Below are 12,720 nucleotides of genomic sequence, written 5' to 3'. Positions count from 1 at the left end.
TCCAAGGGGGGAGAGTAAAGAAGGAGTCTGGAGGGGATGCCATTAAGCAGGCAGCATTGCTGCGGGCCTGGAGAGGCCTGGCTTCCCAGCAAGGGCTGGTGGCATAGATGTGGCCGGCAGGACCAGGAGGGCTCCAGGTATGGCATCCCCAGCTCTAGCTCTTGCACTGACCTGGAGGAGCCTGTCTTTTCAGGGCCACACATGAGACTGCCCTGGCTACTCAGATGTCACTGAGGAGCCTTTGAGGGAGATCCAAGAATTGTGGGAGCAGGAGCCATGAAAATGGATCCACTGGACCACAACTCCATCTGTGCCCCACGGTCCACCAGCCTGGTCCTTGAGAACAATTACATGTGTGTGATGGAGACACTGAGAAGAACCATGTGGCAGGGACAAGGAAGGACATCTGCTCCTTGAAGCTGGTTCCTTCCTACTTCTGCTTCCCCTCTTCTTCTTCTGCAAATATGGGGATAGGAATCCCTCAGACTGTGCCCATTGCCAAAGTGGTCCAAAAAAGAGGCATTCTTCATTTAGGGAGTGGTGACAACTTCTTGGATCTTCCTGGCAGGATTGGGTTCTACTCTACACTCTGGGACCTCATTTCTTGTTCACTCTCAGTTCCTGGTTCCCAAGTACTGACCACAGTCATGGTGTGTCCTTTCTAGCTGCTAAGGATATAACTAAGGGATATAACTAAGGACATAAGGATGTCTAATGTTTGATATTAGTGGGTTTGTATATTTTTTCTCAATTTTTGAGTCATTTAAGGCAGGAGGGGGAATCTAGTCCTTGTTGTTCCATCTTGGAGGGAAGCCCTGGTGTTGTTTTCATCATCTTCAGGACTTTGGGTTTTTCCTGGGTGCAGTGAGGAACCATAGAGGGTTCTGAGTGACATGATCTGACATACATTTCTTACGTGGTAGAATAAATTAATGGATAAATGTTAAGAGATGAACCACCTTCTGATATACCACATAATGTACCTATTGAATTTGTTCATGGTTTGTTGTCTTGCTCACATCAAATGAAAAATTACCAGGCACACATGGCAGCAAGAAAATATGACCCCTAAGTAGGAGAAAAAAAAGTAATTGATCAAAAGCGACACAGAAATGACACAAATGATAGAATTAGTAGACAAGGACATTAAATGTTATTGTAACAATATTCAACATGTTCAGCATGATGGATTAAAACATAAGCTTGGTAAGGAGAGACATGGAAAAAAAACAAGATGAAGAATACAACGTTTGAGATTAATACACTGGATGAGTTTAAGGGCAGATTAGACACAGTAGAAGCAAAGATCAGTGAACTTGAAGACACTACAGCAGGAACTATCGAAAAATGGAACACAAATAGAAAAAAAGGCTGGAAAAATGGAACAGAGCAGCAGTGAATTGTAGAACAATCTCAAAGGGCATAGTGTGTGTGTGTAATGTGAATCCTCATGGGGGGAGAAAGGGAGACAGAATATAATATTTGAAGAAATAATATCTGAGGTTTCTAAATTAATAAAAACTAAAAATCCCACAAATCCAAGAAACTCAATGAACCTCAAGTGAAAGAAACGTAAAGAAAACTACACAAAATGATCTTGAAATAAAATTGCCTAAAGCCAATGCTTAGAGAAAATCTTAAGAAAGAAAGCCAGAGGAAAAAGGTGCATTATAGACAAAAGTTTAAGACAAGAACAAGAGTATAGTTCTAGTCAGAAATAATGCAAGCCAGGAGAAATGGAGCAACATTTTAAAGCACTAAGAGGAAAAAAAAATACCTGGCAAGCTAGAATTCTACACACAGAGAAAAAAATGTAAAAGATTGACAGTAAAACCAAGCCTTTATCATATGCACTAAACCTGAAAGAATTTATAATCAGCAGATCTGCACCATAAGAAATGTTTGTGGAAGTCTGTCAGAGAAGGAAAATAATACCAGATGGAAATATGGAAATTCTTTTCTTACACAAAAGAATAAAGAACAGTGGAAATGGTAAATATGTAGGCGAATGTAAAATATTTCTCCTGATTGTTCAAGTTTAAAGTAAAAATAACAATGCTTTGTAGGGCCTAAACAAATGTAGAAGTAAAATATATGTCAACAGTACCATAAAGGCCAGCAGAGGGAAATGGAAATAAGATGTTGTAAGATTCTTACACTGTAAGTAAAATAGCATAACATCATTTGAACATAGACTGAGATATGGTAAACTTGTAAACTATAAGTCCTAAAACAATCACTAAAAAATCAAACAAAGAGTAAACTAAAATATATATAGCTAATAGGCCAACAAAAGATATAGAGGAAAAGAGAAGCAAACAGAAGAAGAAACAAAGTGAAAATAAATTGCAAGGTGGTAGATTAAAACCAAATTATATCAATAGTCACATTAAATGTAAATGATTTAAATATCTCAATCAAATAGCAGAGAGTGTCAAATCGAATAAAAAATCAAGACCCGAGTATAACCTACCTATAAGGTATATGCTGGAAATGTAAGAGACACAAATAAATGAAAAATAAAGGATGAAAATGATATACCATGCTAACAATAATCTGAAGAGAATTAGAGTGGCTATATTAATATCAGATAAAGTATAATTGAGTGTTAATAATATAACCAGGGATAAAGAGAATGAATTCATAATGATAAAGGCATCATTTTACCAAGATGACTTACAATTCTAAATGTTCATGTACCTAAAAACAGAGCTTCAAAATATACAAAACAAAAAAAGATAGAACTCAAAGGAGAGATAATTGAAGAATAGTTGAATCATAGTTGAAGATTTCAGCATCCCTCTGTCAGTAATTGATAGAGCAAGAAGATAGATAATCGTTAAGGATATAAAAGATTTGAACAGTACCCTTAGCAAATGGAATCTAATTGGCATTTACAAAACTCCCCATTTAACAACAGAAGAACACACATTCTTTTCAAGAGGATGTGGAACATCTACCAAGATAGATCATGTTCTTGGGCCATAAAATAGTCTCAGTAAGTTTAAAAGGATTCAGATAAAACAAAGCATACACTTTGACCACAATATAATTAAAGTAGAAATGAATCACAGATAGATAGATGGGAAATCCCAAGTATTTTGAAACTAAATAACAATTTTAAATAATGCATGAGTCAAGAAGAAATGGAAAGTTAAAAAGTATTTTGAACTGAATGAAAATGGAAACACAATATATAAAAATACATGAGATGCAGCTAAAGCAGTGCTTTGAGGGAAATTTATAGCATGAAAACCTATAGCGTTAGAAAAGAATACAGGTCTGAAAAACTTAAAAACTAGGGTGAAAGGGGCGTATGAAGCCCAAAGAAAGAAAATGATAAAAAGAGAGCAGAAATCAATGAATAGAAAACATCAGTAAAACCAAAGGCTGACTCTTTGAAGAGATGACTGCATTTGACAAACCTCTATCACGCTTTATTAGGCCAAAAAGGAAGAAGACACAAATTATTAATATCAAGAGTGAGGATGGGTACATCATTAAAGATCCAGCTTACAGACATTAAAAGGATAATGAGAGCATATTATGAACGACTCTATACCAATAAATCTGACAACCCAGATAAAATGGATGAGTTCCTTAATCATAAAATCCAAAGCTTAAAATCAAGAAGTACTAAAAAACCAGAGTAGCCCTTTGTCTACGATTAACATTGGATTTGTAGTTGAAGGCCTTCCCTCAAAGAAAACTTTAGGCCTTGGTGGCTTTACTCTTAAACTCTACCAAGCATTTAAGGAAGAAATGGTATCAATGCTATAAAACTCGTGTAGAAAATTAAAGAGGAGGGAACGCCTCCTAGCTCATTCAGTGAGGTGAGCCTTAGTACTTGATACCAAGACCGAAGAAATTCTTAACCTAAGAATCCCAAATATATAGACATGCACATCTACCATGACTAGGTGGGCCTTATCCTGGGCATGCAAGGCTGGTCAACTTTTGAACATCAGTGTAACTCCCCATATTGGAAGATGAAAGAAGAAAATCATATAATCACCTCAGTAGATGCAGAGAAAGCATAGGCAAGGAAAGCAAAATTCAACATCTATTCACGATAGAGACAAGAACGAAAAGAACTTGCTTAACTTGATAAGAAGCATCCACAAAAATCCTACAGCTAATGTCATACTTAGTGGTGAAGACATCCATGTTTTTCCCCACGTCATTGGGAATGAAGGAAGGATGGATGTCTGTTCTCACCACTTCTATTCAACCTGGTACTGAGGGCTCAGTCAATTCAAACAGGTAAGAAAAGAAATTAGAAGTGTGTAGACTGGGGCAGCCTGGGTGGCTCAGCGGTTTAGCGCTGCCTTCAGCCCAGGGCCTGATCCTGGAGACCCGGGATCGAGTCCCGCATCGGGCTCCCTGCATGGAGCCTGCTTCTCCCTCTGCCTGTGTCTCTACCCCCCGATCTCTCTCTGTGTCTCTCATGAATAAATAAATAAAAAATCTTAAAAAAAAAGTGTGCAGACTGGAAAGGAAGAAATAAGCTATCTTAACTTAGAGAGGATGTTATCACCTAGTTAAAAAATTCCAAAGAACCTACAAATAAGCTACTAGAACTGAACAGTGAGTCCAGCAAATTTGCGAAAATAAAGTCAGGATACGATAATCAGTCATGTTTCTCTGTACTAGCCCTGAGCAACTGGGAATCGAAATTAAAATGGTGCCATATACAGTAGCATTAAAGATCACGAGATATTTAGGTACACATCTAGCAAATAATTGCAAGGTCTGTGAACTGTAAAATATAAAATTAGCAATGAAAGTAATCAAGAAGGCTCTCTTCCTCTTCGGAGGCGGAGAGCCCGTTTGCGCAAACGTCCAATAAACCCTCTTGCTAATTGCATCTGCCTGTCTGGGGTCTGAGTCTCTGGGGCGTCCACCGGGACACGTTGGCACCCGTGAGCCAGGGTCCAACATTTGGGGGCTCGTCCGGGATCCGAGACACCCCAGGCTCAATCCTAAGACCGGTAGGAGGTGAAGGCCCCGGTCTCTCAGCCAGGACCCCATGGGCACCCTGATCAGCTCCTGCAGACTCTCCTCACCACGGAGGAGAGATAGCGCGTCTACAGAAAAACGTCCCCGGGGCGGATGGGAGGCCGACCCAGCTGCCTAATGAAATTGAGGACGTTTTCCCCTTGGTTCGCCCGACCTGGGACTACGACACTGCTGCTGGTAGGGAGCGGCTCCGTCTCTATCGCCAGGTACTCCTAGCGGGTCTCAGAGGGGCAGGGCTACGCCCCACCAATTTGGCAAAGGACAGGCTAAAGGCGCTCCAGATTATCCAGCGCCAGATCTGGAAACCCCTTGCGGGGCTGTCTACCGCCCCGGAGACACAACCTGTTCCAGATCGGTGACTCCGTCTATGTCAGGAGACATCAGTCCAGGACGCTTGAGCCCCGCTGGAAGGGCCCATACACTGTACTACTGACCACCCCAACCGCCTTAAAGGTAGACGGCATTGCTGCTTGGGTCCACGCCTCACACGTCAAGCGCGCCCCATCAACGAGCACCGCTGACGCCAGCCAGGACGGACCGGGCGAGCCACTCCAATGGAAGCTCCACTGCACCCAAAACCCGCTCAAGATAAGACTTTCAAAAAATTGTTCAATGACAGTTGTTATATTCCTACCTCTCCTAGCGCTCTTTACCTCCGCCAAAGGTGACCCTCATGCCCTCAAAAGGTTAACCTGGCAGGTACTAACGTCTGGGGGTGACGAGGTCTGGTCTATAACTAAGACCGCCCCTGTGGGAACCTGGTGGCCTAACCTATATCCTGACCTATGCAAGCTAACCATAGGGGCCCCTAGGCCATGGGACCTAGAGGGATACTTCGACACCTCTAGAGCCCCTAACCGAGAAAGCCCTCCAGGGCGACTGGGATTAGACCCATGGGGAGGATGTGGCTCGCCTGACAGAAGGGCCATGCTCAGCACTCTTCCCTTTTATGTCTGTCCCGGGTACCACAGAGATCGCAGGCTAAATCCCACCTGTGGAGGAGGGGAATACTTCTATTGTAAAAATTGGGGGTGCGAGACTAGGGAGACACAGGATGAGGCCCTCCTCCTCCTGGGATTACATCACTGTCAAGGCTAACTATACTCACCCGGGGTTACCAGGAACTCTGCAATACTACCGCCCCGATTTTAGGGACTGACTCTTACCTGGAGCCCCAGCCGGGAACTTGGTGGGCATGCAACAAAGGCCTCACCCCCTGTGTGTCAGCTAAGGTTCTAAATAGCTCAAACGACTTCTGTGTCATGGTGCAGATCATACCCAGGGTGTTCTATCACCCTGCTGAAACTCTAGAAAATCAGTATAATGAACATCCCACCCGTTTTTGGCGCGAACCTGTCTCCCTAACCCTAGCCGTTATGTTGGGACTAGGGGTCGCTACTGGGGTGGGTACTGGCGCAGCTGCTCTGATCCAGGGCTCACGATGTTATTTTGGAACTCCAGGCAGCTGTAGATGAGGATCTACGGGCACTAGAGCAGTCCGTTTCTAAGTTAGAACAGTCCCTCACCTCACTTTCAGAAGTAGGACTTCAAAACAGGAGAGGCTTGGATTTACTACTCCTGAAAGAGGGAGGCCTGTGTGCGGCCCTGGGAGAGGAATGCTGCTTCTATGCAGGCCATTCTGGAGTCATCAGAGACTCCATGGCCAAACTCAGGGATAGGCTAAATAAAAGACAAAGGGACCGGGAGGCCCAGCAGGGCTGGTTTGAAAGCTGGTTTAACCAGTCTCCCTGGATGACCACCCTAATCTCTACCATTATGGGCCCTCTAGTTATCCTGCTCCTGCTGCTAACTTTCGGCCCCTGCATCCTCAACCGGCCGCTCCGGTTCATCCGAGAAAGATTGTTTATTACCCAAGCTCTGGTATTAACTCAGCAATGTCGGGCCCTCCAAACTGAAGAAATAAATGTTCCCTAAGATTTTAAGGTTAAAATCAGCCCAAACAAGAGGAGGGAATGAAGAAACCTCCCCCCTTGTAAGTAGGGCCAGCCCTAATCCAGAGGTAGCCCATCCAGGCGTCTTCCTGAAATTTTAGCAACTAAAAGCATTCTGTTTACAATAAGAAAACCATTTCCCCCCACACCCTGATTGGAATGTCCCTGAATAGGTTCATGTTGACCCTCTGTGAAATCAATAACCTGAATGCTATGCAACTCCCGAGGTTCTTTTGTCTTTAAGCGGTTTTTTTTTTTCCTTTTGCCTTTAAAAGATACCTGTAATTGCTAATCGGGGCTCTCTTCCTCTTCGGAGGCGGAGAGCCCGTTTGCGCAAACGTCCAATAAACCCTCTTGCTAATTGCAAAAAAAAAAAAAAAAAAAGAAAGTAATCAAGAAGACTTCAACAAGTGGAAAGATATATCATGTTCAACAATATTGTTATGATGTCAGTTTTGTCAAAATTTATCTAAATATTCAATGCAAAAAGACTCACATGTACAAGACCAGCTGATTTTTTTTTAAAGTCAGAGCTCTATTAATTTAATTTAATTTAATTTTTAAAAGTAGTCTCCACATCCAATGTGGGACTTGAACTCACAACCCTGAGATCGAGAGTCACATGTTCTATGGACTGAGCCAGCCAGGGGCCCCAAGGCCAACTGGGTTTTGATAAAAGTGCAAAAGTGATGATTCAACTAAGAAAATGTATTCGACAAATGGTGTGCAATAATTGGAGGTACACATGCAAAAATGCTCAATTTATCCTTCACACTCTATACAAAAATTAACTCAAGATGGATCACAGACCTAAAAGTAAAACCTAGAGTTCTAAATTTCTAGAAGGAAATGCAGGAGAAAATCTTTGTGATCTTGGGTTAGATAAAGATTTCTTAGATGTGACACGAAAAAACATAATCCATAGGAAAAAAACGTTAAATTGGATCTCATCAAAATTAAGAACTCCTGCTTCTTTTTGAAAAAAAATTTTAATTTAGATTCATTTTGCCAACATAAAGTATAACACCCAGTGCTCATCTCATCGCAGAGGCATGCGCACTCCTTAATGCCCGTCACCTGGTTACCCCATCCCCCCACCCAAGAATTTCTGCTTCTTGAAAGATGTCTAGAAAAAAAAATGAAACGATAAACTGTGGACTTGGAGGAAATACTTGCAAGTCCCATATCCCATGTAGATCTGTATCCGGGATGTATAAAGAACTCACGAAACCAAACAAAAACTCAAACACAAGCACAAACAATCTAACGAAATACAAAAGATTTGAGCAGACGTTCCACCCAAGGAGATAATCTGATGGCAAATAAGCACCTAACCAGCGCTCCCTGTCATTGCTCATGAGGGAGACAAGTCAAAACCAAAGTGGGATAAGACCACACATCTCCTAGGATGGCTAAAAATGAAGAAAAACCTGGAAATACTACGCGCGGGTGGGTAATCGGGCCTCTCGCAGGGCTGGTGAGGATGTGGGAAGTGGTGCGGCACTTTCTCGGGAGGTCACACATACGCTCACGACCCCACGCTGCCGCTCCACTCCTCGATGTGCGCTCAGGCGACCTAACAACCCACGTTCACACAAAATCTGTACGCGAGCGTTTGTGAACGGCTCTGTGCGTGGGACAGCCCCACGCACGTGTCCTCTGGCACCTGCGTCAACTGTGTATTATACCCACGGAAGTACTGACCCGACCAGCAACGAAAAAAAGAAATGAATCGCTGAGAAACAGGACGGCGGCGATGGTCCGGAAATGCATCACGCGCCACGTGAGCGAAACCAGGCCCTGAAAGCCCCTCGCCGTGTCGCCCCATCTTTCTGACTCTCTCTGAAGAAGGTCACATGCGACAGGAAACCGGTGAGCGGTTCCCTTCCTGGGGACAGGGAGCTGGTGGGGAGGGCTGGCTGCAAGGGGCAAGGGGGACCCCGGGGAGCTAGACCTGTTTCAGATCTTTGCGTGTGGTGGCAGGTTCACGGCTGTGTGACGTTGTCCAGGCTCTGCACGGCCGTCCACTACGCACGTGACTCTTACTGCGCGTAAATTATACCGTCACGGAGAAGAAAGCAGCATCTCTAGGAACAGGGGTGATTTCACCCCCTCTCTGGCCTCACTTCCTCCTGCCTTCTCTTGCTGACGCCATCCCGGCCCCCGTGAGCTCCTGCTGCCCCCCACCTCCAACCACCAGGCGCGTTTCTGCCTCAGGACCTTTGTGCTGGCGGGCCCTTGAGTCTGGGCGACGTCCTTCCTCCAGATAGCTCCTTGGCTCAGTTTCTCACCTCCTTCCAGTCTTGGCTCCTTATTACCTCCTAGACGAACTTATTAAGATTGCAGCCTGCCCCTCGCCCTGCCTCTCCACCCCCTGCCCCTCTCCGTTTTTCCCACATCACTCTTAACCTTGTAACATTTTACAACTTACTTTATTGCATCTACTGCTGATTGGCTGTCTGCCCCCCTGGGAGGTAGCCCCCCGGGCGGGGTCTCTAGGTCTTGTCTCGGGCCTACGACGGAGCCTGGCACACCCAGCAGGCGCTCAGCAAACATTTGTGGGATGATTGGTAGAGGGATGTATCAAAGCAACAGTCCGCCCATCCCGATCCCTGTGGCAGCCGCCAGCTCTCCCCCCGCAGCCCCCTCGCCAGGCTGCAGCTGCCCAGGCCCGTCCCCCTTGACTGGTCGGCCTTTGCCCTGAGGGCCCGCGCCCAGAGCACGGGTCCTTTCTCTTCCTCTCGCCCTGTCCCTTCAGGGCAGTGCACAGACGCCCACCCTTCAGCCTCCTGGACTTGGCAGGAGTGCCCGGGGCTGGGGGTGCCTCCCCTGGACTCCCTGGCTGAGTGGCTCCCCTGCACCCTGGTGTCACTGCTGACCCACCCTCTGGACCTTTTCCTCCCCACGTGTCCCTGGGGATGTGCCGTCTGTCGCTGGGTCCCCAACACATCCCGGGGCAGCTGTCAGCGAGGGTCTGCAGAAGGAACGCGTGCGCGGGCGAGTCTGAGGCACGGAGTGGGGGGGCCTTCCTCAGGCAGTGAGACCCTCCTCCTCCCGTCCTCCCGTCCTCCCGTCCTCCTGAGCTGTTGCTGGCAGTCCTGCTTCCTCCAGCTCCCTTCCCAGATGGCGTTCACACTCACTCCATCCCATAGCCATGCCCAAGCCGAGGACCCTCCCCGCCATCTGCCTCTGTGGGAGCCCGTGACCGGGTGGCCAAGCAGGGGACCCTCCCGGGGTTGCCAGGGATGTCGCATTTCCCCACTTGGCCAGCCCGGCCTCAGCAGGCCCGCAGGGTCCAGGGCACGTTGGGATGATGGGGATGACGGCGTTTATAGGGTGTCGGGGCAGAGACGGGCTGGGCCTTGGCCGGGGGTGGCTGCGGAGCCCTTCCTGCCGTCATCCCCTCGGTGAGCACTTATTAAATGCTTCTGTGTGCCAGGCACTGCTCCGGGCCCTGGGGGCCGTCTGAACCAAACACACAGAACACCCTTCCTCGTCGTGCTCGCGTTCTAGGCGGAGGCGATGGGCAGACCCTGTGAGATGGAGAAGCTGAGCAGGGACAGGGTTTGCACAAGCTGTGGGGCCGTGCTAGACGAGCCTGGGCGGGGAGCCCCAGCCAGTGGGGTGCCCGGTGTGGGGGCGCTGGGTGGGAGGAGGATGAGCGCTGTGTGGACGGAGGCCTTCAGGGAGGGGGGCCCTCGCCCCGGCTGCATAGAGCGTCCTGCCGGAGAGCGATGGGCGCCCCTCTCGTCCCCTCACCTCCCACCCTCTGGCCCCACCTCATCTCACTCCATGAGGTCCTCGCACACTCGCACACCCACCCCACGCGGTGCGGAGACCCAGACAGGCCCAGTGACCCGTCCCAGGACACACGGCCTCTGCGGGATGGTGGCCGGCGGGGCTCAGGGCACACTTGAACCTTCCTACTGCCTCGCACAAACCAGCCACTTCCCTGCCGCTCCCAGGAAGCGCGGCCTTTCCGACGGAGGCTGGCTGCTGCCACGGGTTGGGGCCCGGCTCCCCTCCGCACGCAGGGGGGACCTCGGGCTGCTCAGTGTCACCCGCAAGCACTTGGCCCCGTATCCTGCCCTAAAATGGCATCCTAGCCCTGTGACGACCAAAACTGAATATATTTTTAAATACAGAAAAACGACAGAAGCATAGTCAGGCAAACAGCTGCAGAGGGGAGCGTTTTCTCGCCTTAGAAGTGATGATCCAAGATGTGGCAAAGGAGGAGACGGGCCTGACAACACACACATGGAGGCAACTGCGCGCAGATCAAAATAACCGAGTTCAAAGCAGGTACGAAGCTGCTCCTTCTGGAACAGCCCGCCACGATGGGCGCCCCTCATGGGAATCCTGCTCCGGAACCCGCCGGGGATAGTCGGGAGAGCCGGGCCCGCCCCGGGGCCCACGGAGGGCGCCCTGGGTGGGGGCTCTGAGCTGGCAGGGGAAGGCGCCCGCCGGCCTCTGACCTGCCCCCCGACCGGCCTCCCCGGGGCCCAGGCAGGTGGAGCTGCCCGACGGCCCAGGGGCACCTTCCTCAGGATGCGCCCGTCTTTGCACTATTGTCCGTTCCACAGAGGAGGCTGAGGCTCAGGGAAGCAGGGGGACCGTGTCAGCCCAGCTGTCCCCGACCCCTCCTTCACGCCTGCAGTGTGGACAGGGCCAGTGACACGCGGCCACCCCCCGCCCCCCGCTGTCCGCACCAGCATCGGTATTGAATGCAACGCCGTCCCTCCCAGCCTCCTCTCCACCAAGCGAAGGGCTGCCACGTGGGGCTCAACCCCAGGGACTCCTCCTTCCTCGGCTCAGGGCCTGGGCTCAGCCCCCAGATGCGCCCCGGGGGTGCCCCTCGCTGCCCTGCAGGGAGGTGCTCTCCTGAAAGACGGGGAAGCCAGGGTACCTGTGGGAAGCAGGGCATGGGGCGTCCCCTTCTGGGTTCCCACGTGTCCCAGCCTGGCGCTGGGCTGCCCTGGGGTTCTGGGACATGGCTGATGACGTCCTATCAGCCGTGGTGTCGCTCTGCGACTTTTCCGAATGCTGCCCGTCCATGTTGGGGTGCCTTTGGAGAACCCACAGGCCCCAGGCGCGAGCTCTGTCCTGGGTGGGGCAGCCCTATCTCCGGGTGTCCCCCTCCCCCACCCTGGCCAGCCTTGACCTCACCCCTGAGGTCACAATGGTCCCAGTGCCCGTGGGCTTCCCAGGGCCGGTGCTGTGGACCTGGGCCCTGTTCTGGGCACAGTCCCCGCGTGTATCTGCGTTCCGCATGTGACCTCGGGCTCGGCCCCTCTGTCTCTGGCTTCCGAGGGACCCTGAGACCCCCAGGCCCAGCTGCCCCAAGCCTGGATTCCTGACCTAAGAAACTGTGAGGTAGTAAATGTGTGTGGTTTGAAGCCACTGGGTCTCAGGGTCATTTGTTACCCAGCAACGGATAACCAGCCCATGTCTGTTCCAGGAAGAGTGGGAATTAGGTTATGGCCTCCCATCACCCGGCGCCACAGTCCAGCTGCAAGGCCGCGGGGAGAGCGGGGTCCCAGCACGGCCCCTTGTCACCATACTCGGCTGCTGGAGGCCCTACGGGTGGGGCTCCCCTTGGAGCGAGGGACTCCTGGGGCCCTGACCAGCCACCTCCAGCCCCAGGCGTGGCTCCCCCTGTCCAGCCGGCCCCTGGGCTCAAGCCCCTGCGGCCACACGGTGCATGCAGCCCTGCACCCCGGAAACAGCCATGTGCCTGCGACCAGGGCCC

General features: G+C 49.7%; 1 protein-coding gene across 1 annotated transcript in view; it reads right to left on the bottom strand.

Moving 5' to 3' along the window:
• Positions 1-12,026, bottom strand: part of LOC121499000 (maestro heat-like repeat family member 5) — a 75,541-nt gene extending 63,515 nt beyond the window's left edge. Inside the window, 1 exon segment of the mRNA XM_041769440.1 lies at positions 11,878-12,026. Within this exon segment, the coding sequence (XP_041625374.1) occupies positions 11,878-12,026 (149 nt within the window).
• Between the last annotated feature and the right edge of the window lie 694 nt (positions 12,027-12,720).

The sequence above is a fragment of the Vulpes lagopus genome, chromosome 9 (assembly GCF_018345385.1).
Source record: "Vulpes lagopus strain Blue_001 chromosome 9, ASM1834538v1, whole genome shotgun sequence".
Classification (NCBI taxonomy): Eukaryota; Metazoa; Chordata; class Mammalia; order Carnivora; family Canidae; genus Vulpes; species Vulpes lagopus.
The sequence above is the reverse complement of the archived record's forward strand: the minus strand, read 5'-3'. Positions and strand labels throughout refer to the sequence as shown.